Source organism: Punica granatum, chromosome 3, assembly GCF_007655135.1.
Source record: "Punica granatum isolate Tunisia-2019 chromosome 3, ASM765513v2, whole genome shotgun sequence".
Lineage (NCBI taxonomy): Eukaryota > Viridiplantae > Streptophyta > Magnoliopsida > Myrtales > Lythraceae > Punica > Punica granatum.
Genome location: NC_045129.1, coordinates 36,358,299 through 36,382,203, shown reverse-complemented (window position 1 = coordinate 36,382,203; position 23,905 = coordinate 36,358,299). Strand labels below are relative to the sequence as shown.

General features: G+C 38.0%; 2 protein-coding genes across 2 annotated transcripts; both read left to right on the top strand.

Annotated features, from left to right (window-relative positions):
* Positions 1 to 6,023: 6,023 nt before the first annotated feature.
* On the top strand, positions 6,024 to 8,885 carry LOC116199909 (transcription factor BHLH094). Its single transcript, XM_031530497.1, has 6 exons — positions 6,024 to 6,865; positions 7,078 to 7,260; positions 7,674 to 7,739; positions 7,817 to 7,885; positions 8,011 to 8,082; positions 8,268 to 8,885. The coding sequence occupies exons 1-6, from the start codon at positions 6,557 to 6,559 to the stop codon at positions 8,394 to 8,396; spliced, it is 828 nt and encodes a 275-aa protein (XP_031386357.1). The 5' UTR covers positions 6,024 to 6,556; the 3' UTR covers positions 8,397 to 8,885.
* Positions 8,886 to 10,363: 1,478 nt separating this feature from the next.
* Positions 10,364 to 23,899, top strand: LOC116199798 (phospholipid-transporting ATPase 3). The gene is made up of 27 exons (XM_031530304.1): positions 10,364 to 10,828; positions 11,484 to 11,549; positions 11,641 to 11,702; positions 12,495 to 12,576; positions 12,748 to 12,858; positions 13,405 to 13,482; positions 13,598 to 13,694; positions 14,432 to 14,538; positions 15,515 to 15,580; positions 16,005 to 16,126; positions 16,221 to 16,305; positions 16,404 to 16,481; positions 16,574 to 16,690; positions 17,085 to 17,231; positions 17,312 to 17,416; positions 18,417 to 18,559; positions 18,942 to 19,043; positions 19,130 to 19,193; positions 19,284 to 19,496; positions 20,347 to 20,512; positions 20,613 to 20,692; positions 20,780 to 21,019; positions 21,475 to 21,696; positions 21,822 to 21,989; positions 22,424 to 22,768; positions 23,043 to 23,149; positions 23,319 to 23,899. Exons 1-27 carry the CDS (start codon positions 10,646 to 10,648, stop codon positions 23,632 to 23,634), a joined length of 3,672 nt encoding a protein of 1,223 aa, XP_031386164.1. The 5' UTR covers positions 10,364 to 10,645; the 3' UTR covers positions 23,635 to 23,899.
* Positions 23,900 to 23,905: the final 6 nt, after the last annotated feature.

The window sequence follows — 23,905 nt, the reverse complement described above, 5'->3', positions numbered from 1 at the left end:
TTCTTGCTCTATTTCTTTCGGAATTTACTTAGGAAAGCAGCCAAAAATCATGCGTGAAATGTAATAGGACAAAACAACTAGCTAGCTATATAGGCATAGATGTTAAGATTAGATAGATAGACGATGGATAGATATATGGATGGTATATAGACCGTCATATATGTACTTAACCCGATTCCCTGTCAACTGGGAAAGTGAACCACTTGCCATTTTAAGTAAGTTCCCCTCACATGAAGATGTCATGAAATTGATGCCATCCCATGATTGATTGGAGTAGTGGCAAAGATTTTTGGCACAAGATGTGCATTTTCCACGTGAAGAAATTGCAGGAGAAAGCTCGAGTGGGAGAGAGAGAGAGAGAGAGAGATGGGTCACTCATTTCACTTTTTCAATTCTCATATATTGTAATTGATAATTACTTCCACCTCGATAATTTTAGAATTTTTCAGTGATCCTATATCGCGAAGTGGCATGAAAAATTATAATAAGCAGGAGAAAGAGTGATAATGTCATCACTCTTATGATTGCCATACCATAACTATTCTTAATCGTGACAATTTTAAAGGTTTTTCATCATTACATAATTATGTGATATTTGATCATTCAAAGATTTTCTCTATACTTTTCTATGGTAGCGGTACTATGACAGTCACCAAATACATATATATATATATATTCTTGTTATTGATGGAACCATTCGTATTGTTGAAATGTTTACCGTAAAACCAAACAAGAGACTCCCACACTGATAGAATGGAGGTTAAAAAAGGAAATCAATAGATTTAACAGACAAAGTAAAATGATATCAATTCTAGGGGTACCATATCTCGAGCTATATGTATTCATATATAATAGGACTAGGAGTGATGAAGGACAAACTCTTTCGGAGGCATTGCCTTTGCCGGGTCTAATATGGATTCTCTCTACTAAATGAAAAGGGTGAAGTTAGGTATTCATCATTATTTTGTCAAAAAAAAAACGAACGGGTATAAATTTTTTTTCTAATTTTTATCGATCCGATAATAGTAACATTTGAATAAACTACATAGTACTTAGAAAAATTTTCATAATTATCTAAGCATTTTTTTTTACTATCTTGGTTAGGCGTTCAAAATTTCTTTTATCGACATGCACGTCATTTAATTTTTTTTTTGTAATTCTACTCTCCAAAATTTGATTCTCTTCTATCATAGTCAATGAATGGTTTAATTTGAAGTTTGGCCGACTTCGCGTGACAACGGCCATCCATGATGCCCATTTTGATCGGCAATCGGCACTTTGTATTGTATGGTCTATTATTTTCCAAATTTAGTAAGGTTGAACTACCACTCCATTTTTTTCAGCACGAGTTGAAAACCTCTGCTGCTGATATATATGATTCTTTTGCATGTATGGACAGTTTAAATGTGCTGGCGGTCTCCATTTGTCGCTTGCACTGCTCTAAAATGTTACTCTTATTATATGCGAATGTGACTATTAATCATTTCTTATTTAAAACATCACGCCATGTCTCAAAATTATATATTTAGATTTCTATATAGTCGTCCTTTCGACCAACTAGCTAGGGTTTTCAGTCTCACTCCGTGACAGTGTGTCGTGAATATAATGTTTTTTTACATGCTTCAGCACACGTCAATCAAATTAGATCAAACGTTGCAACGCAACACAAATGAAATGCAATATTATTATCATCTAGATTTTTTTTTTCCCTTTTTCGTCTATTGAACTGATTAGGAGTTCAATATATATGTCTTTTTCAAAGTTGAGATGAAATTCGACATATGCTCACGTCTCTGTTGATTTGAACCACTGGCATAACCTCACTCACGCGGGGAACATCATTTAAGAGCTGATTTAATGGAAAGAACTTTACAAAAAAATGCTGTTCATATACAGCTGTACTCTATCACGCATAAGAATCATAACGTCCCTAATTCGATTTTTTTCCCCCTAAAAAATTTTCATATCTCTTCTATGCTCCTCGTTTTTTATTTCTTTATAGGTCCATACCCCCTATACAAAAAGAAAACAAAAAAAAAGTTAATTTGATAACCGTATGAGCTCGGCGGATAAATTTCTTATTCTTCAACTTTTTTATTTTAAATTGAAATATGCGGGACAATTTTTATTTTTTCCCCATAAATTACCGAGTGTATAAAAAAAAGTTCAATTAAGAGTTTGAAAAACATATGCTAGAAATTAGATCGTACGTATATACAGATATATAAAATCGTTCATCCACGATTTATTACAAAAAATAAAGGTGAAATTCTCCAAGATATATATATCACATTGTAGTATACTCAATTAATTATCGCGACACAATAAGAAGTCAATCATCGGCTGCTGCTTCGTACGTTGCTTCTGTACTTACGCCCAGCTAAGGGAGGTGACCCTACCGTTCCCAAATTATACGGCGTCCAGTGGGATCACCGTGGCTCCCTGAAGCTTTGGAAATATAAATTAGTTAAAATAATATTTATTAAATTAAAGATAGAGGGCTCTTGCACTTGGATCCTCAAATTTGTAGCGAGCCAATATGTACGATCCTGAAAAATTTTTGTCACCAATTTAGTCCCTAAAGTTTTACAAACGATAACAAAAAGGCCATTTCGGGGACCCAAGTGTTGGGGAAAAAAAAGAGAGAGCTTAAAATGACCTTGTTAGAATTTTTGAAAATTCATGGACTAAATTAGGGGCAAAATTTTTTCGGGGACCTACATGTTGAATTGCTACAAATGTGAGGATTCAAGTGCTAGCGAACTCTTTACAAAGCAAGTCATCCTAAGGAGCAACTTCTCTTTTGAATAATCTTTCCTCCAAAACACCCGAGTGCAAGAAGAAAGACAATGAAACGGTTTTCTCGAATCGAGTGTGGTCCATCACTATGGTTAAACCTAAAAAGTCACGACTTGCATGGACTATTTGATAGTTGATCATGTTTCATTATGTCATGAGATGTCTAATTAAATAAGTAGATATATAAATCAAGAAAATAACGGGAATATTGTAAATATATAAATTAGTCAACTTGAGAAGTCATGATTTGCATGGATGATATGATATTTGATTGTATTTCATAATATTCCAAGAAGTCTGGACAAGCAGATAAAAGATAGAAAGTTAAAAATACAAGGCTAGGGATGCACTTTGGAACAAAAATTTGATCTCGAATGGTAGAAGGCCAACCCCGAAATCCATAAAAACCAAATGAAGTCCATAAGACTCACCATTCTTTGCAAGACATCCCTGTTCAAGGGCTCACTTGGAATCGTCACCACCATCATTCTTTTCCAAGCAACAATGAAAAATGACCAAGCAAGCAGATCTAATGTATAAGTTGTCAAGAAAATTCAGCCTAAATAGGTAATTGATTCATCCGATATATAACGAAAGACAACACATCCAATCGCGCGAAAGCATTACAAAGGACTTGGTCGCCCAAAATAGGTTAACAATCAGATATAGAAGACCTCCAAATGAACGAAATTTACTCAGATTGACAAACATTGATTCAAATGACTGCTTGGGTTTGCGCTAAATTTGCTGCTATCATTTCCAAACTGCTACTAGTTCGTCTTCTCTTTTTTTTTGCATAAATAGACAAATATTAAAAAGGGTTTTCCAATTGTATAACAAATTATAAAATTTTCATCAATCACATCGATGTCCAAACCCAGCTTTTAACCCTAGTCGAAATTTCAAAGAGAGAGAGAAGAAAGGAAAGACTTAAGGGTATGAATTATGGCCAATTCGTGTGATCGGCGTCGAAGAGGGAAAGCGATAGAGCAGGGAGGTCCTTGAGCGGTTGTTGATGGCGGCGATTTTCTGTGCTTCAAGGATGTGGTAACCGACTGGAGAACGGTGGAAACTGAACGGGAGAGTCGTGGGGGAGGCTGGGGCATTTCTGCAATTTTTGTTGAGGACTATTTTTACAATTTTTTGTAATTTTCAGATACTTAGTTTAAGCAAATTACAAAAACGGTTACAACTTTCACTTTTCCCTTAAATAATAGTATTTGATTTTTTATATATGTATTTTAACTCTATTTTGTATATATACTTCTTATTGTATTAGAATTTATTAAAAGATAACATGTTAAATTTTACTTTTCAATATATTCGTACATATATATGTTTAGTTCTTATGATAAATTATATATATGCTTCTTTAATTTTCGTAAGAATATCAAAATTTTTTTATATCAATTTCTACAAGCTAGGCTCAACTTTGTTAATGTCACTAATATAATTAAGAAATTATAAAAAAATTTCCCCTAATTGTATTTAGTAAGAGATTTAGATACATTTAATTGCATTTATTAAATATTTTTAATTATTATACTTCGTTCTTTAATTTTTTCTCGTATTCTTTTAATTTCCTTTAATTATTATATAATAAGTAGGAGATTTAAATACATTAATTGCATTTATTAAATATTTTTAATTATTATCTTTGTTTTTAAATTTTCTTTTTCCATATTTCTAAATTTTCTTTTAAGGATTTATTATACACTCAATCTCATTTATTATGCACCCAAGTAAATTTTAGTTATATATAGATATAGTGAGTATGAGATTTAGATACATTAACTACATTTATTAAATATTTTTAATTATTATCTTTGCTTTGTAATTTTCTTTTTTCATATTTTTTAAATTTTCTTTTAAGCATTTATTATACACCCAATCTCATTCATTATGCACCCAAGTAAATTCTAGTTATATATAGATTTTATGAGGAATAACATCACTGCCTCTAATTTTGTCTCAAATTTATGAAATATGCCAATTAGAAGAAGAATGGAGAGGAAGGCGCTAGTGGCCCAATACTGACGACCACTGCCCTGAGAAAGTCACTAGAGACTCCTAAACCAGGTGATGGTGATTGACGTTGGGCCCCTTACTATCCCAAAATCACCTTTTTCATGAAATTTTAATCCTATCACCCTCTCCCTCTTTTTTTATGTTGTGCACTATAGTATCCAAAAGTCCAACTAAGCTCCGATTAATCTAATTTGAGCCGGATCGGCCCATTAAGGGGTAAATCTCTCTTAGATTTGATTTTCTTTATTCATAAAACTCAAACCTGAGACTTTATTTAAGAGCAATAAGCGTCGAACAATTCGAACCAATCCACATTTGTTCACATTCTCCATCTTAAATCATATATATTTGAACTGGGCGACAAAGCGTAATCTTCACTTATTAGTTAATTCTCACAAGTGGAATCTAATACTACGGTTATGATGATAACCAATATTAAAAACAAGATTACCAAGATAATCTAGATGAAACAATACTAAAAATATCAAATTCAATAATAAAATCTCTATAAATTTTTGAGAAAAATTATCTCCAATAATTTGATTAAAGGTGTTATATATAACATGCTTGGGTTCAATCATAGAATATTCAATCGGCTACCAAGTACAAAATATTTGCTCTTATACAAGAAGAGTTTTTATTTTATACTTGGGCAGTCGACTGAATATTCAGTGATTGGTCCAAAAAATTTTACGTAACATGTAATATTACATCATTTTATTTAACTGTTTTGCAGGCCACCTTTTAATTACTGCAATCTTATTGATTAGACCTGGCTCTTAAGTGACAAGTTGAGAAATAATAACCTAAGGACTTTTCTAGTAATATAGCTCGTGCACCGGTTAATATCAAGAGCCGCTATATTTCCATCAATGAATCATCTTGGAGGGCTCGGGACTGTTGGATCGGGGCTCCCGTTGTAGGGGGCCTATGTTGCTCCGGGCCCGGACAGTGGCTCTCCCTACCGGTCTGGTCCCGGGACCGTAAAATTTCCCGTTAAAATGACATGTCATATATTGTTATTGTTATTATTATTATTATTATGTAACACATATATCATGGTGAAGATGGATCACAGGGCGTTGACTGCTCTAAGACGGTCTTCAAATCGGACGGTGGAGAAGGAAGGAGGAGGAGGGGAGGTCACGAGCAGAGGAGCGCTGGACCCTCCGAGAAAACCTCACACTGGAAGTGACTTGTGGGGACTCCCGAGGCTTCTGTCTCTCCTGCAACACTCCCACCACCAGGCAGACTACTTAAAGCAGCAGCCAGCAGCAGAGTGAAGAAGAAGAAGCAGACCAAGCCAACGAAGGAAGAAGAAGAAGAAGAAGAAGAAGAAGAAGAAGCCGACCACCATTGACGAAGTAAGGGAGAGAGAGAAATACCCATTACCCAGCAAGCAGAAGAAGAGAGAGAAAGTAGGGAAACGCGCTGACGAGATCTGTCCCACGCGCCCTCCCCGCTCTCTCTCTCTCTCTCTCTCTCTGTGGGTGTGTCCGGATCAGATTCTTAATGAACCCCCAACGGAAAACAACAGCGGCGACCGAGTTGTTCTCAGCTCTGAATTGATTTGATTTGATTTGATTTGATGCGCATTTTCCAGCTTGAAGTTGGTTCCATTGTTCCTTCTCCTCACTGCTCAGATCGGAGCTAAGACTTGATTCGATGTTTGATCATTGAGCTCCTTCGGTTCCGGGTCTGCGTCGTCGGAGCTTAGCTACAGTTGAAAATGGATCCGCCTGCGCTGATCAATGGAGGATCCTTCCCCGGCGCCAGTGCGCCGCCGTATAACCTGGCGGAGATCTGGCCTTTCCAGCTCAACGGCGGTCATCCAACGCCGTTCGGGCAGGGCAATGGCATTGGCCCGTTCGGTATTGGCTCCGGCCCCAATCACGAGGCTCTAGGGGCCGGTCCGGCGAGCTTGGAGCAGAGAGTGAGCCTCGGCAGTGGCAGCGACAGTGGAGGAGGAAGAAAGCGGCGTGAGTTGGAGGATGAGTTGGCTAAAGGCGGCGCCTCCACGAGCAATGGAGCCGGCTTGGTAATTCGATTTTTTCTCCACTATATATTTATTAGTTTTTAATCACAGTATTACTGTTAATATCATATCATGAAATTAATATTTCCCCAAGAAAAAAACTCATTAATTCGGAAAACATTATTATGTTTAAGATAAGATATTATTATGATATTCCTTTGGTCATGGAAATTTTGCCATAAAATTTATAATTAGTTTGATTGTGAAATCTGTAGAGTGATTGCGACGCGAAACGGCTAAAACCAAGCGGAGATGATAACGGAGGAGATGGCAACAAACCAGCCGAGGAGGAGCCAGGCACGGCCAAGTCGCAGCCACAGGAACCTCCGAAGCAAGACTACATCCATGTCCGAGCCCGGCGAGGGCAGGCCACCGATAGCCACAGTTTAGCAGAAAGAGTAAACTAAGCCAAATTGATCTTTTCCCGCCTTTCTGGTTATTACTGTCATTTTCATTTTATTCATGATTACAGTAAAGCTCCGTTTGTTACCGGAAATCGGCTCGAGAAACCAAAAACGAATACAGGTCATTTTCTAGGAACAGTTGGGGGGATGTAATCTGTTAAATTGAGCGTATAGTCTCTCCCAGCTGAGGCTTTAGTCGGCAGAACAATTTCCCTCAACGTGTTTTTATATGTTCTTCGATGTCGTACTCCATTCCCATGGAGATTTCATGTGAAATATATAGAAACACTCGAGCAGCGGTGCTCCCTGACGAATAATTTACGCTTAGCGGACCCCGAACTTTTTGTTTCTTGTACTATGATTATGAGAACTGTCTGCTAATTAATCATGGTGAATTGTTGGGACAGGCAAGGAGAGAGAAGATAAGTGAGAGGATGAAGATTCTCCAGGACCTGGTCCCCGGTTGTAATAAGGTATTGTTTGTTAATCACAATTGCTATTCATTTTTTCGTTCTTCCCGTAGACTCTGATTTTTCAGAATATTGATCAGGTCATCGGCAAAGCGCTTGTCCTCGACGAAATCATCAATTACATCCAATCGCTTCAGCGTCAGGTCGAGGTATGGATCTAGTTACGCATAGGCTTTTGTCCAATTAGTGGAATTCTTCACTTGTCCTGCTAACCGTGAGCTCGTGCTGTTGCTGTTGTGAGAAGCTTTGTAAAGAAACTTCTTCTCTTTTGTAGTTCCTCTCAATGAAGCTTGAAGCTGTTAACTCGAGATTGACCCCCGGGCTCGAAGTATTCCCTTCTAAAGATGTAAGTTCTCGAGATATATCTTTCTCAACAATGCAGTATGTATATACTCCATGAAAAATGGCGTTAACGGGTACCCGATATTTCAACAAATGGCAAGAAGAACAGAATCCTAGTACATAGTTTCCAATCTAGCTTCTAGACCCGATTCAAATTTCTCATCCTGAGGAGCTTATTATTGCTTGCAGTTCGGCCAACAAACATTTGACGCCAGTGGGATCCCTTTTCTCCCGCAATCTACGAGGGAGTATCCACGAGGTTCCTCACCGGATTGGTTGCATATGCAGGTCGGTGGCAGTTTCGACCGAAGAACATAACTGATCTCCTGCCCCATCTCCCCATATCTATTAATCCATCAACAATAAGAGCATAAGAGGCAAAAAGGCTTCATCTAATTAGTTCGTGAAATTTATATATACCTTAATTACTCATCGGTTCAAAGAGAAAACAATGTGTGTCACTCCATTTTCTTTGGTTTATTCGAAACCGAATGTATCTGTAACCTGCGACTCTTGGAGTGGCTCCATTTTCTTTGATGGCGCCGAGATTTACATTATAGGGACGGACGATTACTAGATTGGGTCCTGTCAAAGCAAGGTCGGGACTCTGCTCTATATGTAGCATGCTATTCAGACAGTCTTCGAGATAATTTTATCTTCCAGGCAATCTGAAACATATTTTCGTCAAGAAATGGCCTCATGAGTTCTACATCCTAATATCCTGCACACAAGAGAGCTTTCGGTTTCGAATAACAACATAGCCCTTGTGTATAGTATCTCGTACCTCGAATGATTCGGCTTCAACAATCTTTTGCTATTCAAGATTTACGGCATCGCTCTTGGCATTTCTGCTGGGTATGTCCTGGTTAAGCCCTCCACAGAAGAACATGTACTATTTGTAGGGGTATTCTCCACCCAGTATCCGAAAAAGTTCATGGGCTCCTATTAATTCAGGCCAGAGCGAGGTTGGACTTATAGGGAGTAAAATTTTTTTCCATTTTGTAAAATTCGAAACTTTACCAATGTGGATTGGTTCAAGCGGTTCAGCGTATCTCGGGTCGAATACCAACTCCATCAACATAGATTTTCTCGATAAATACAACTTTTTAAGTACACAACAGTGCTATAGAGTATGGAGCAATCATCATCTCCGGCTTGAATATGCTTAAAACATCATATGACTCAATTTGATAGATCCAGCAACTTCATACCACCGATGGTGGTTATGAAGAAGTTGATAGTAGTCTTAGCACAAGCAGCCGCGGCTTTATAAGTGTAACTTGTAAATATAAAAATTATATGAAATTATATATAATTTTCTAGATCTATAATGATGCCATTTGGCTTTCTAATGAAGACTAGATACCGGAGAAATCTTTTATCGAGAATAATGTGATGAAACGCCGCTCAACAAGGTCTTTTTTATTATGAGGCATGAACACAAATTTCTTTTATCGGTTAAAGTTACAAGGTATAATGGGGTTTCAATTTAGAGTGCGTTTGAATTTAAAGTTGAGTTGAGTTGAATTTTGGTTTTAAATGGTTCGAATGATTGTATTGTTGGATTATGACAAAAAGTGTGAAAAAGTAATAAATAATTGAGAGAAAGTAATGATTGTGTTATTGAATTGTGAAAAAGTAATAAATAGTTGAGAGAATTTAATACTAAAAATTAAATTGAATGATTAAAAAAATGAAAAAAAAAGTAATAATTCCGATGAAAATAAGTGGAGTTCAATTGAGTTGAGTTGAAATTTTTTTAAAAAATAAACACATCGTCGAAACACCGTCGAAACAAAAGTCTAGATTGTCTTATAAAAAAAATTGATAATTTATTAGCAAATACATGTCACAGAATTTATATCCGAATTCTATTTTTTAATTTATTCCCAGAAAAACGAAGAAAATTCCGAGAAATTTCCAAAAAGAGAAACTATGTTATCAGTTACCGTTAAAAACAAGAACATCAGTCCGACAGCTCATTCTATGACGAGAAAATAAAATATTAGCGGGCAAATAAATAAATGGTTGGGAAAATGAAAGGAAAATAAAGAGGAGAAGAGGAAGCGTCGCCAAACGACGCCGTAGCCGACGAATTTTCATCCCATTCAACGCCCGGCACCAACCGCCGCGCGTGCAGGCCCGTCTTGCGCAGTCTCGGGCTCGCGGAGCCCCGGGCTCAGGGACACGCGCTGGGTGGCGCGTAAGTGGAACTCTTGACCCGTTAAAATCCAGGGGTCCGAGGGAACGAAGAAGCCATCACGCGTTAATAAGAACGAGAAGGAAAAAAAAAAAAAAAGGAAGAAAAGGAAAAGAAAAAGAAAAAGAAAAATCAAGTCAAAATCGAAGAGGAGAGAGCTGGCCGTGGTTAATTCCGATAGTTAATGAACGAACAGACGATGATGATGGATCCTTTGTCTCGTCGTCTTCTTTGAATCAACGCCGGCGTGTGTCTCTCCGGTAACGGCTGAAGGATCGGTTGAGAGGTTGCGGATCCGGCGGTTCGCGGAAAGGGAAGCAAGGGAGGGAGGGAGGGAAGGAAGGGGGGGAGGAGGAGGAAGAGGAAGATGAGCGGATGGGAGAGGGTGCAGTCGTCCAAGGTGAGGTTCGGCGGCCGTCACTCGCCGCTCGGCGGCGATGAGCGTGCTTCGACTAGGACGGTCCGTCTGGGCCGGGTCCAGCCGCAGGCGCCCACTCACCGCACCATCTACTGCAACGATCGCGAGGCCAATCTCCCCGTCCGGTTCAAGGTGAGTCCTGCTAGAGTTCATGGATTGTGCTTGAATTCATCAAATTTCGGCAATTCTGGAGGTTCGGGTATTAGAATGGGGGAGTTTGTTGGCGTGTCTGATCCCCGGAGGTCCCGGGAAATGGGAACTTCTCACTGAGCTGAGTTTGATGTTGCGCGGGGGTGGGACAACTACGAGCTGTTGAATTTCGATTATGCAGTGGTTAATATACATAGGTTGACTTGCAAAAGATGCCTCCTTGAGCCTTGAAGAAATGCAATTTGTTCGGCATTCTTAGCTGGACTGTCTGAAAATTTCACTTTTACTTTCTTTTTTCGGACAGTTGAGGGATTTGATTCTTCTCGTATAGACCAAAGCATCAAACTTTTATGAGCTCTATTCTCAGTAGTTCCTCTTAGCTATTTGGAGGAATTTTGTGCCGTGGCCTTCGAGAAAATGGCTAAATGATGCATCGTAGTTTAACTATAGGTGGCCCGTTTTGCTGTTATAATTCTAGCATGAGCAACTTTACCAGACACACTAAAGATGGCATTTGATTATTGTGGCATGGCTATTTTTTTTTTTTTAATGGGTGATGGAATGTCATTATAACTTCGCTGAGTTTCTGCTGCCTTTTCGGTTTTAATTCTCACTCGCATTGGTTCACTTCTTATAGGGGAATTCTATATCTACAACGAAGTACAATGTCATCACTTTTCTCCCGAAAGGTCTTTTCGAACAGGTAAGCTAGTGGGTCTTGCCTGATGCGTTGCCTCACAGGCATTATTTCAGTCATCTAAACTCTTGAGAATTTTATGTGTTGTACCTCACAGTTCAGGCGAGTGGCCAATCTATACTTTCTGATGATTTCGATTCTGTCTGCGACACCATTCAGGTATACTGAACTTCTTTCATATGCCTTAGCTTATAACTCGTGAGATTAATTTGTGGCAGAGGATCGTATTATGAATTTTTAGATATGTGAAACAAATAGAGGTGGAAGGACTATGACCAGGAAATGCTGTGGTTGTTGTCATGTCATTACCTGTTCCAGTGAAATAGAAGGGCACCGGGAGGGCGGCAACCCTTGTAAACAAGATTTGTTGGCAATACAAAAGAATCTTATAGGAATCACTGTAGAAAACAAAGTCATCCCAATCATGCAGCATATATACTGGTGTAACCTGCTACTGATTTAACTGTGAGCCCACTAAGACCTTAATGAAAAGCTGAGACTCAGGTTTTAAGAATTCCAATTTCTTGACTCAGGTTTTAAGAATTCCAATATCTTTGACTCCTCATTCTGTATGTTCAAGTCATTAAAAGGTGGAGGAGTCCCATTTTATATCTTCAAATTCTATATCGGTAGACTGTAAAATTCCTTAGGGTTTAGAAGTTATTAAGTGGCGAATTTGATTGTTTGAGCTTAGTAAAAATCCTGCTGAGCAAATTCATGTATGAAGCAATTTTGAAGCAAGCATAACACTGCAGGCCTAACGAATCTTAATATTCAAGCTGCATGTTTTGGGTTTTGATGGTATGCAGTTTCCACCTAAATCTCTATTTGACACTGCTAAGATCACTACTTCTGGGAACAATAATCGACTCATGTTATTGTTTGAATTGCATATTTCTTCTGTATTAGTAGTTCGGGCATAGATAATAATCAGTTTTTCTGCTCATGCAGTCCTGTAAGCCCAATCACAAACATGGTCCCACTCAGTTTGGTTCTTCTCGTATCTCTTTGCAAAGAGGCATATGAGGATTGGGTAAGTAGTTTGGTCCATTTTATTTTTTAAAGAGTAGAATGACTACAAGTAAAGAGGGTTTCCCCTCTTATGCATTAGCTTGGGTACGCTTGGGTACCGCATATTCCTATTAATATCAGGTTTATTGGTTAGTGCTTGACTTGTATTTGTGTCACAAATTGTCCTTAACAGAAGCGGTTTCAAAATGACATGTCAATAAATAATACTCTCGTAGAGGTATTGCAAGATAATCGGTGGGTGAATATGCCTTGGAAGAAGTTGCAGGTTGGAGACATTATCAAGGTGAGGAGGTTCATGCTATTTAACTTGAGATTTCAGCTTAACTTATATTGCGATTTTTCTGGGCAAGAATGGCATTGATTTATTATAGAAATTTGATTCAGAACTTAGTCTGTTCTGGGTGTGGAGAAATGAATATCTTGCACGCATACTGTCCACATTAATTGCTTTATGAGATAATATGCTGAAACCTGCAGATGTAGCATGATGTAATTGGTTTTGGTTGATTCATAATCTGATAAGTTGTAGATTTCAGTTAATAGCAGAATCAAGGACTGAATATGGTGAATTTTTCTTCTTTTTTTTCTTTTCTTTCTTAATTAAAGTATCTGATATACATTCAATCATTTCATAATTGTTTTGGTTGGTAAGTTGGCATGTTCACTAATAGATGCCCTGGGCACAATCCTTTGTATACAAACTTAGAAAATGTAGAAGGAATCTGTGTACCAATATATTCTTTCTTTAATAAGACTCGATGTCAGTTACGCACAGTATATATACATATATGTATAAAACGTTAAGACACAGTTTTCACACTTGTTACAGGTGAAGCAAGATGAGTGTTTTCCAGCCGATCTCCTTTTCCTGGCTAGTACAAATGCAGATGGTGTCTGCTATATTGAGGTTTCTCCAATGCTTTGAAATATCGTTCTATCCGTTTTACTATTGACATAATTGTGGTACTTTTATTGTGTGGTGTCAGTCGCTCCTTGGATGACTTTACTGCTTTTGTTTGTAGACGTCGAATTTGGATGGGGAGACAAATCTGAAGATAAGAAAGGCTTTGGAAAGGACATGGGATTATTCAACAGCTGAGAAGGCAGTGGAATTCAAAGGTCATGTCAGTTCATTTCGTTGATTAGAGAGCAACTCTATAAAGCTTTTGTTCTCCTTGTTATAAAAAAAAAATAATAATAAACAGGAGTTTATATGATAAGCTCTTAACCTTGGTTTTCTTATTGCTGCAAGGAGAAATACTAATTATTTGTTATTGTTTTGATATGGAATATATTGTCATTTACTTTTTTTAACTGTGAAGACAGTGAAACCATTTAATATTGAATGATCAATGAGGCGGTTCATCTGTTAAATGTATGTTAACATCCACTAGTTCAGTTCATATTTTTTTAATTAACTGAATTATGTGACTTCCTGAACTATTCAACAGGCAATCAGTATTTCTATTTCCAACATGTAAAACTTAATGGTTCTGCCAATTTGTAGGAGGCTCTCCACATATGAACTTTGGACATTTTGTAGCTGTTACTTCTAAAGCATTCTTTTGGCTACCTTGAATATGGAATGTTATGATAAGTCTTAGATGGGTTCAATTCTGATTTTCTCTCTTTATGTCTAGCTCACTTTTTTCCGAGACCTTGAACTATGAGTTGCTGTAGATTTTATACATTTGCTATTACATGCCAAAGAAGCTGCGATGTGCAGAAAGTGTAACAATTTGCTTAATGATTTGTTATGGGTTTGTACCCAATTTCTGGCAGCAAAAAAGTTGCCTTGTTAATGCTGTTGCTTTATGGTTATATTTGACTCATCGGAATCTCTCTGGTAATTGCAGGTGAAGTGCAGTGTGAGCAACCAAACAATTCATTGTATACATTCACTGGGAACCTTATCTTCCAAAAGCAGACACTACCTCTTTCTCCAAATCAACTTCTTTTGAGGGTATAATATATATTTCTTTCTTCGTCATGTATTATTTAAACCGTACACTTGGATCTTTTTCTGGCTCCTTTTTCCCTTCAATAGATTTCAGTCTTCTTTCCTCTCTGTTGCATAGTGTTTTTTTTTTTTGGTTCTCTTTGATGTGTGATTGCTGGTTGAAATTAAGATATATGTCCCTTGCCTTATTGTCAGAATTTGTTTTAATGAAAAATGCTAAGGATTACACAATGTGGCAAGGCGCAGGAATGAAACTAGAGAAGTCATGATGCTGGGGACTGCAAGCTTCTTGGCTTATCCTTCTATATTTCAGCACTGAAAGACTGTCATTCTCTTACTAGTGTTCCCTAACCTTGCTCACATATTTCTCTTTCCTCCTGAGAGTCAAATCACCATCTCAGATAGTAGTGAATTCATGAACTTTGAAAGTGGCTCTCTCAAGCAGCACAATATAGATGAGGAATTGCACCCCCATAGAGAGAGAGAGAGAGAGAGAGAGAGATCAGTGTGTTTGGAGAACAGGAGGGAGAGCAAGACTTTTGAGTTTATCCCCTCTCTTTCTCTCTCATCTGGTTCTTGTATTGGGGAGAATAATGGTGTTCGGAGCTGTTAATAATTTGGATAAAGAATATACGTGGAATATTTCAATTTATCTACAGGTTGAAAGGAAAAGCATGTCATTTTAGATCGTTTCCAACAGAATACCTTTTATTGTCCGAAATCTCTTTTATCTTGTATCTTTTTTTTTTCCTGGTCAGAAAAACTGTAATTGATATTTAGTAAATTAGCCACACTTCCAGACTTAATTTAACATCTAGCCATTCGTCAAAAAGCCGTGACTGGAATCCCCTGCCACCTGGGCATGCTCTGAAACTCATGGACATAGTTGTGACTTTGTTATATGCTTGATATTTATCTTGATGTTGAATTTCTTTGCATAATTGTATTATCAACCAAAAGTTGCATTGCATGTGTTCAGGGCTGCAGTCTCAGAAATACTGAGTACATAGTTGGCGCTGTCATTTTTACAGGTCATGAGACTAAGGTATGTAACAGAATCTGCTGATGGCATATTATTCATGTTTTTCTAGAGTGTAACTTGTTTGACTGGTTTTGTCGATACAAGCACCAAATTACATTATTCAGGATTACGTGTACTATGTTTAGATTCCAAGGCCTTCTTTCAAGCGCCTATCATTGTAAGAAAAATCTCTGGAGTAATTTATGAATCGTATGTTTGATTAGCATCCAGCATTTGATCTCAAGGTTAACTCTTGAAAGTTGTTTATCATGTGAAAGAGAAGGAGGGGGGGGGGGGGGGGGGGGGGGGGGGTGGGGGGGTGGGTGGGGGGTGTGGGGGAGGAGAAGAAGATAGATAGATATAAAGAAAGAAAGAAATAAAAGTTATTCTTCCAAGTTGGTTCTTTATCTCTAGTGTGGCACCTTACTGCATTTCATTACTTGAACAGGTTATGATGAATGCAATGAATGTTCCTTCCAAGAGAAGTACGTTAGAGAGGAAACTTGACAAACTAATACTCACTCTTTTAGGCACTCTCTTCTTTATGTGCTTCATTGGAGCCATTGGCAGGTGCCACAGTTAGCTATGGAGTTTTTGTAGTTCATATGCCTTCTTTTTATTTATGGTATATTCATTTCACTTAATTATTTCTGGAATTCTGCAGTGGTGTCTTCATAAATAGCAAGTATTGGTATTTAGGTCTTTCTAAAGGAGTGGAAGCTCAGTTTAATCCTAACAACAGGATTGTGGTACTATATACTAGCTGCAACTTCAGTGAATTCTCTTTTTCAGGCTTGTCCCACGGTCCTTTTCATGTTTCCTTAGTGGTCAAATTATTTCTGTGCAGGTAGCTGCTGCAACTATCCTTACACTGATTACTCTATTTTCAACAATTATCCCTATATCTCTTTATGTCTCCATCGAGGTGAGCCATGCAGCCTATGTTTTCTTCCATGTCAAGTGAATTTCTATTCTTGTGGCAATTCTTATTTTCGTTCCTTTCCATTGCAATTTCAGATGATCAAAGTTTTTCAGTCCACACAATTTATTAACAAGGACTTGCATATGTACCATGTTGAGACCAATACACCTGCACTCGCAAGGACTTCCAATCTGAATGAGGAACTTGGACAGGTAACATGCTGCTATATCTGATAGCTACTTAAGTATAGAAATTAATAAAGATTGCGTCAGATATTTTGGTAACAATTACCAATATGTCATATGAGAGTAGTGAAACGAATTATGCTAAATGCTTAATGGTAAAATAAGGAACAGAAGGGTTTTTGAATTTATTAGTAAATAATCTTTTCACATTCTCTCTCTTGTTCTTCCTTCCATTCAATTTTCTTACAATCAATTTCTGGCTATCTTTATAAGCCCTTGATCTTATTACATACTGAGGATCGGAACGTTTCATTGTTTGAATCTCTACCACCACTTACACTGCAATTCTGATACTGTTTAAAAGGAATCTCTGCTTGGCATGTCTATGTTTTTAATTGTTTGACGCTGCTGTTTGGTACAGATAGAATACATATTTTCAGATAAAACTGGAACTTTGACGAGAAATATGATGGAATTCTTCAAGTGTTCCATTGGAGGGGAGGTTTATGGAACTGGCATGACTGAGATAGAGATGGGCAGTGCAGAACGCACTGGTGCCAAAGTTGAGGTAACTTTGTGATTATATGTTATATGATGCTATACCTTTGTGTCTGAAACAGATATAATGTTGATTCCACTTACATGCAGGGGGGAAAATCAGCCAATGCGGTGCATGAGAAGGGTTTTAATTTTGATGATGATAGGCTTATGCGAGGTGCTTGGAGAAATGAACCAAATCCTGATGCGTGCAAGGTTGGTCTTCTGCTTTGACCTTAAAAGTAAAGTAGTTCCCACAAATTCAGTGCCAGGTCAAAGTTTTATTGAAGCGGCCAACTTTATGCTATCATGGAAGGATTTGGATAATTTTTATCTACAGACGTAGACATGGGAATTATGTCATTTGGGATAATGAGATCGAGCAATTCCTAAACCCGCTGGGCTGTTGCATACTGGTTTCATAGGACTGTTTAGGTTGTGACCATCCTGGAACTTCACTTTTTGCTTTTGGCAGAGGGCGCGGTGAAGTTTGCGAAGAAAATAATTGAGCTGCATGTGCCATTCGCATCTCATAATGTTGTCAGATTCTTGGCATATTTAAATGCTATATTGTTTAGATTAATCAAATATGACGTTATAGAGATTGGATTGTTTCGAGACTAAGGTTGCGTTTGATTACAACATAAGTAAGTGCTTTAAAGTTAGTTATGTGTTAGTTATGTGGGAAAATGAATAGGGGAGAGAGAAAGATGAAAGATAGTGTCCTGTCTACTTAATCATTGAGTGAAAAACCACTTAATGGGTAAGCAAAAAATTTTGACTTAATGAAACTTATTCATATTCTTTTCCCATCACAAACCATTTTCTCATCCTTATAATGCCTCTCCTCTTCCTATACATTTCTTTGCTTACCTAATTAAGTGCTTAATTTTTATGGACTTAATTTATCAAATGCCACCTAAGTTTCCTTTTAGGCAGCTTTATATGTTCCAGATGCGCAGTCGTAAATATCTTGTCTTCTCGCTTTAAATTTTCAATGTTCTGTATCTCTATGCTGCAGTGAATTCTTTATCCAGATGGACTTTGCCTTTCATTTTGTTATTTATTATTATTATTTTTCAAATTTTCTTTGTAATGATTGTGACAGAGAAAACTAGGAGCTTACTGATCCATATTTGCAGTTCTGAAGCTGTTAGATATTTTCATTCTTTTTGTGGAAATGATGCCATATGCTCCGATGTTTGTGTTCATTTAGGAATTCTTTAGGTGCCTCGCTATATGCCACACTGTCCTTCCTGAAGGTGATGAATCCCCAGAAAAAATTAAATACCAAGCTGCATCTCCTGATGAGGCTGCACTGGTCACTGCTGCAAAGAATTTCGGTTTCTTCTTTTACAGGTCTAGTCACTATTCTTTTTAGCTTTTTACCATTTTTCTGTCCTTTTAAAGTTTTCCTTCACCCATCATGCTAGTGATAAATTTGTTTGAAAGCAAAATGCCTATAATACATGCGGCATGATATCTGCAAATTGTAGGGAGGGCAGCGTTTCCAATTATTCTTTGTAGTTTCCTAAAATGTAAAGAGCAATAAATTATTGTTCTGTTTGGTGAAGAAATCATGTGTAACTTTGACTTAGTAGTCTTTAACTGCAGAGTATACTGCAAAATCTCATGGAAGTTACCCTGCTATGTTTGTTGTTCATGTCTCCTTATCTTACTCATTTTTGAGAATGAATAGTTGCTCTTATACTTCTTGAGAATGAATAGTTGATATCTGCAGGAGGACACCTACTATGATCTATGTCCGCGAATCCCATGTAGAGAAGATGGGCAAAATCCAAGATGTTACCTATGAGATTCTGAACGTCCTAGAGTTCAACAGGTTTTGAAGAGTCTAGATTATTCATGTTGGTCATGATTTAATGGTAAAAGTTACTGACATGGGTTGCTTTCTTGTTGAATAAACAGTACAAGGAAGCGCCAATCTGTTGTTTGTCGTTACCCTGATGGCAGGCTTGTGTTATACTGCAAGGTAATGGTGGTTTTTTAAGTTCTTGTTTCAGGTGAAAGTGGCGAAACAACTCAAGTCCAATTTTCACTTGGCTATATTTACTTTTGACAGGGAGCTGATACTGTTATCTATGAAAGATTAACTGAAGGACATGGGCATATAAAGAAAATAACCAGGGAACACTTGGAACAATTTGGATCTGCTGGACTGCGTACGCTTTGCCTGGCTTATAGAGATTTAAGTCCTGCAGTATATGAGAGCTGGAATGAGAAGTTCATTCAGGCCAAATCATCTCTACGGGATCGTGAGAAGAAGCTGGATGAAGTGAGTGCCTAATCTTGAGATATACTTTCTGTGCTCACTCCTGGTTGTGGTTCATTCATCAATTATACTTTCATTTATTATATCATAGCATATCTTTGGTTAAGATCTTCATCATGGGCATTTTTATTGAAAAATGCGTATTTTCTGTGTAGTTGAAGAGAGTTGCCTGATAAAGTTCAACTGTGATTTACCAGTCATTGTTTGATGCCTGTGGTACATGATATCTATTTGCCATTATCAATCACACCGAAGTGAGATGAAAGGGTTAAATCTCTTATTCTCATGTGATGTGCCATTAATGCTGCCCCATCCCTTTATTATGAAAAACAAAGGTTCTGGCTCAGCATGAAATTTGCTAACTTAGCTCGTATATATCTTGCATGCAATTACTGGATGCTCTTACATGCATTTTTCATAGCTTTCAACTCTCATCGGTATTCTATTTGAGAAAAAGAATATAGAAAAGCCTTGATGCACCTGCAGTATAAGATGAAATGCATTGATGAGGAGTGCAATGATCGTTGTCCTTTTTTGTTCTGGAACATTTGCGGATGCAGTTTTCCATTTTGAGCTTTGAAACTGGTGCAGACGATGAAGGGGCTTTTCAATTTAATAAAATGATTATTTTTCATGTGATGCATTAAGTAGATAAGTGACATGAATTCATGTTTTGTGCACTTCAGATGATACCAGTGATCACTTAGGTCTCAAATTATCAACCTGAGGAACAGTTTAAAATGATACTGTTTCATATGGGGATGATGACTTTCTGCATGATTGCATATTTTGAGTAGTTTATTATTGGAAGAATGTTATCTTCATGAATCACGAACTGTGCAAACGTACGCAGGTTGCAGAAATTATTGAAAAGGAACTGGTATTGATTGGAGCCACTGCTATAGAAGACAAGCTTCAGGAAGGAGTACCTACTTGTATAGAGACACTTTCAAGAGCTGGGATCAAGATCTGGGTGCTAACAGGGGACAAGATGGAAACAGCAATAAACATAGCCTATGGTGATTGACATTTATGTTCAATGCTTTTATATCTATTTATCTTCTCATTTATCTCCTCAATGATCTTGACTCCTTTTTCCTTCTTTTTTTTTTTGTGCAGCATGCAGGTTGATTAGTAATGAGATGAAACAATTCATAATTAGTTCAGAAACAGACGTGATTAGAGAAGTTGAAGAAAGAGTGAGAAACCCCTATATCCTGGTTTCATTAACTTCTTCCTCTTTGCACTGTACAATTGCTTATTGGTAAGCATCAATCTGTGCTCAGGGGGACCAAGTGGAACTTGCACGTGTTATGAAAGAAGAAGTGAAGAAAGATCTGAAGAATTGCCTTGAAGAGGCACAACAATATTTCCGTACTGTCTCTGGACCAAAATTGACTCTTGTAATTGATGGGAAATGTCTGATGTATGCTCTGGACCCAAGTTTACGGGTGATGCTGCTTAATCTGAGTTTGAACTGTACTTCAGTTGTTTGCTGTCGAGTCTCTCCTTTGCAGAAAGCACAGGTAATCACCCTGATGTCAATTCTTTAAGTATATTCGTTCGGTCCACTTTGTTGCTTATTTTTCAAGAAAGATTTTCTATCAACTTGATTATCCTCATTTCTGGTATTTTTACTGGAATCATCTGAAAAGTTTCCATAGAAGTTCACTTTTATCGCTTCAAAACCATTCAATGATTGAATCATGTATGTAAAAATGCTCTAGTTTTCTATGGATATATGCACTGTATAATTGAAAATTCTGAACTAGACTTTAGTATAGTTGGAGTGTCTTTGACATTTGGCTTCAGGGTGCTTGATTAGAGTGCATTAGATATATTACAGATTCATCACTAAAAGCAATAATTAATTGGTGAGCTTTGATAAAGTGAGTAAAATGTTCATAGAAAATTGCATTTTAATGTGTGTAATTACTGTAAAGTGGAAAAATATCTCTAAAATTATGCTCTGTGTATGTAGGTAACAAGTCTGGTAAAGAAAGGTGCTCGGAAAATAACACTTAGTATTGGTGATGGTGCGAATGACGTTAGCATGATTCAAGCAGCTCATGTTGGTGTTGGGATTAGTGGCTTGGAAGGAATGCAAGCTGTGATGGCCAGTGATTTTGCAATAGCTCAGTTTCGCTTCCTATCGGATTTACTTCTTGTGCATGGAAGGTGGTCGTATCTTAGAATATGCAAGGTGAGAATACCCTCTGCTACCTTTGCTTTCTGTAGAAAAATCCTTTCTAAGTATTGTGATCGAATGTGCATAAGCCATGCTTCCATTTTTGTTTGGTTGTCTGTAACCAGTATTCTGTCCTGCAGGTGGTGACCTACTTCTTCTACAAGAACCTTACATTCACCTTGACTCAATTTTGGTTCACCTTCCAAACTGGATTTTCTGGTCAGAGATTCTATGATGATTGGTTTCAATCACTGTACAATGTCATGTTCACCTCCCTGCCTGTGATCATTTATGGGCTTCTCGAAAAGGTATATCTCTTTCCTAACTGAGTTTTTGTTAGTAACCGAGAGTACAATCTTAGAATCTGCTGCTGCTTTATGTTTGACAATACCTGAGATCCTAGATAGTTGATCATAGTTTTCAGAGGTTAAAAGTTGTTCAACAATTTTAGTTTTAGCGGAAAAGTAAGTTTGGCGAGTGAGGGAGACGAAGAGACATCTTGAGAGAGATTTAAGTCAAAAGTCCAGTTTATGATTAATCTGCTTGAGTTATTTACTTTACTGGTGCTATGGATGTCTTGGTATCCTTTCTCTTTATCATTCCTCCTCTATCTTTTAATTAAATCTTCAGCACTTCGTCTACATTAAGTTTAACAAAGCAGGCTTTTAATTTGAAGGCGTATATTTATTGCTTGTTGCTGATACAGACTCATAAATGTTGCCCATTGTGTGGTTTGGTCCAGGATGTTAGTGCATCTCTTTCCAAGAAGTATCCGCAACTGTACATGGAGGGCATCAGGAACTCTTTCTTCAGATGGAGGGTCGTGGCAGCGTGGGCTTTTTCGGCCATCTATCAGTCGCTGATCTTCTACCACTTTGTGACGACTTCTTCCTTAACTGGCCAGAATTCTTCGGGCAGGACGTTTGGCCTCTGGGACGTCAGTACTGTGGCATTTACTTGCGTCGTGGTGACTGTTAACTTGCGGCTTCTCATGATGTGTAATTCTATCACGCGGTGGCATTACGTTAGTGTTGGCGGAAGCATTCTCGCTTGGTTCGTGTTTGTGTTTGTGTATTCGCTTATCCGGGTGAGTCTATTCCCTTTTTTCCCCTCTCAGTTCTTAATTTTAAAATTGTGCCTGGACTCTCTGAGGAGATCTCTGGGATCTGGTCAGCAAGAGATTTCTTTAGACACTTATCCTGAAAAGGAAAAACCAGGGAGGGAAAAAAGGTATCTTAATGGACCAAATGAATCACAAGCAGTTGCTGTGGCTCTCCTCGACGGTCCGAAGGAATCGTAGTTACTAGGCCTAGTCAGGATTTCTGCCTTTCTGCATCTCATTCTTCATTTTTTTGCTGCAGGAGAATATTCTCTACGTCATTTACGTAGTTATGAGCACTTTCTACTTCTACCTAGCTTTTCTTCTGGTTCCCACTGTTGCACTGCTTCTCGACTTCATACGCCAAGGGTAAGACCCATTAATTGATTTTCCTGAACTATTATGTTTTCGGCATTCATGTGTATAGCAAATTCTATGGTCTTACATTTTTAAGATCATAGAAAAAACTCTTTCCGCACATTTTGTTTGAAATGGCTCCGTCAATGAGATGTTTAAATCAACATGCATCGTGATGCAGGGTCCAGAGATGGTTCTTCCCTTACGACTATCAGATCGTCCAGGAGATCCACAGGCATGAGCCTGACGACAACACCAGGGCCGGAGCCCTCGAGATAAGCAACCACCTCACCGCCGACGAGGCCCGGAGCTTCGCCATCTCCCAGCTCCCACGAGAGACCTCGAGGCACACGGGGTTCGCTTTCGACTCGCCTGGGTACGAGTCCTTCTTTGCCTCTCAGCAGGGTGTTTACGCCCCCCAGAAGGCCTGGGACGTTGTGAGGAGAGCGAGCATGAGGTCCAAGTTGAAGGCCCCGCCCCTGCCCCCAAAGAAGTGAAGGAAATAATTTTGTTAGCTTATTGCTCTTTCCGATGCCCGGAGTGTCAGCGGTAGAGGATTCGTGTAAATTTAGAGTTGTGCCATATGTCTTTAGTTTTTTCGTCCTTTTTGTTTTGTTTTTTTGGCCTTACACAGCTGACAGTTTGCTCGATTTTTTCCCCCATCTGGTGTTCGAAAAAATTCCGAGTAGAGCCGGGGAGTGCAACATTAATATATTTTTAGTGTTGGTTACTACTAGGAAGGAAGGTACATGTACATGTTCCCACCCC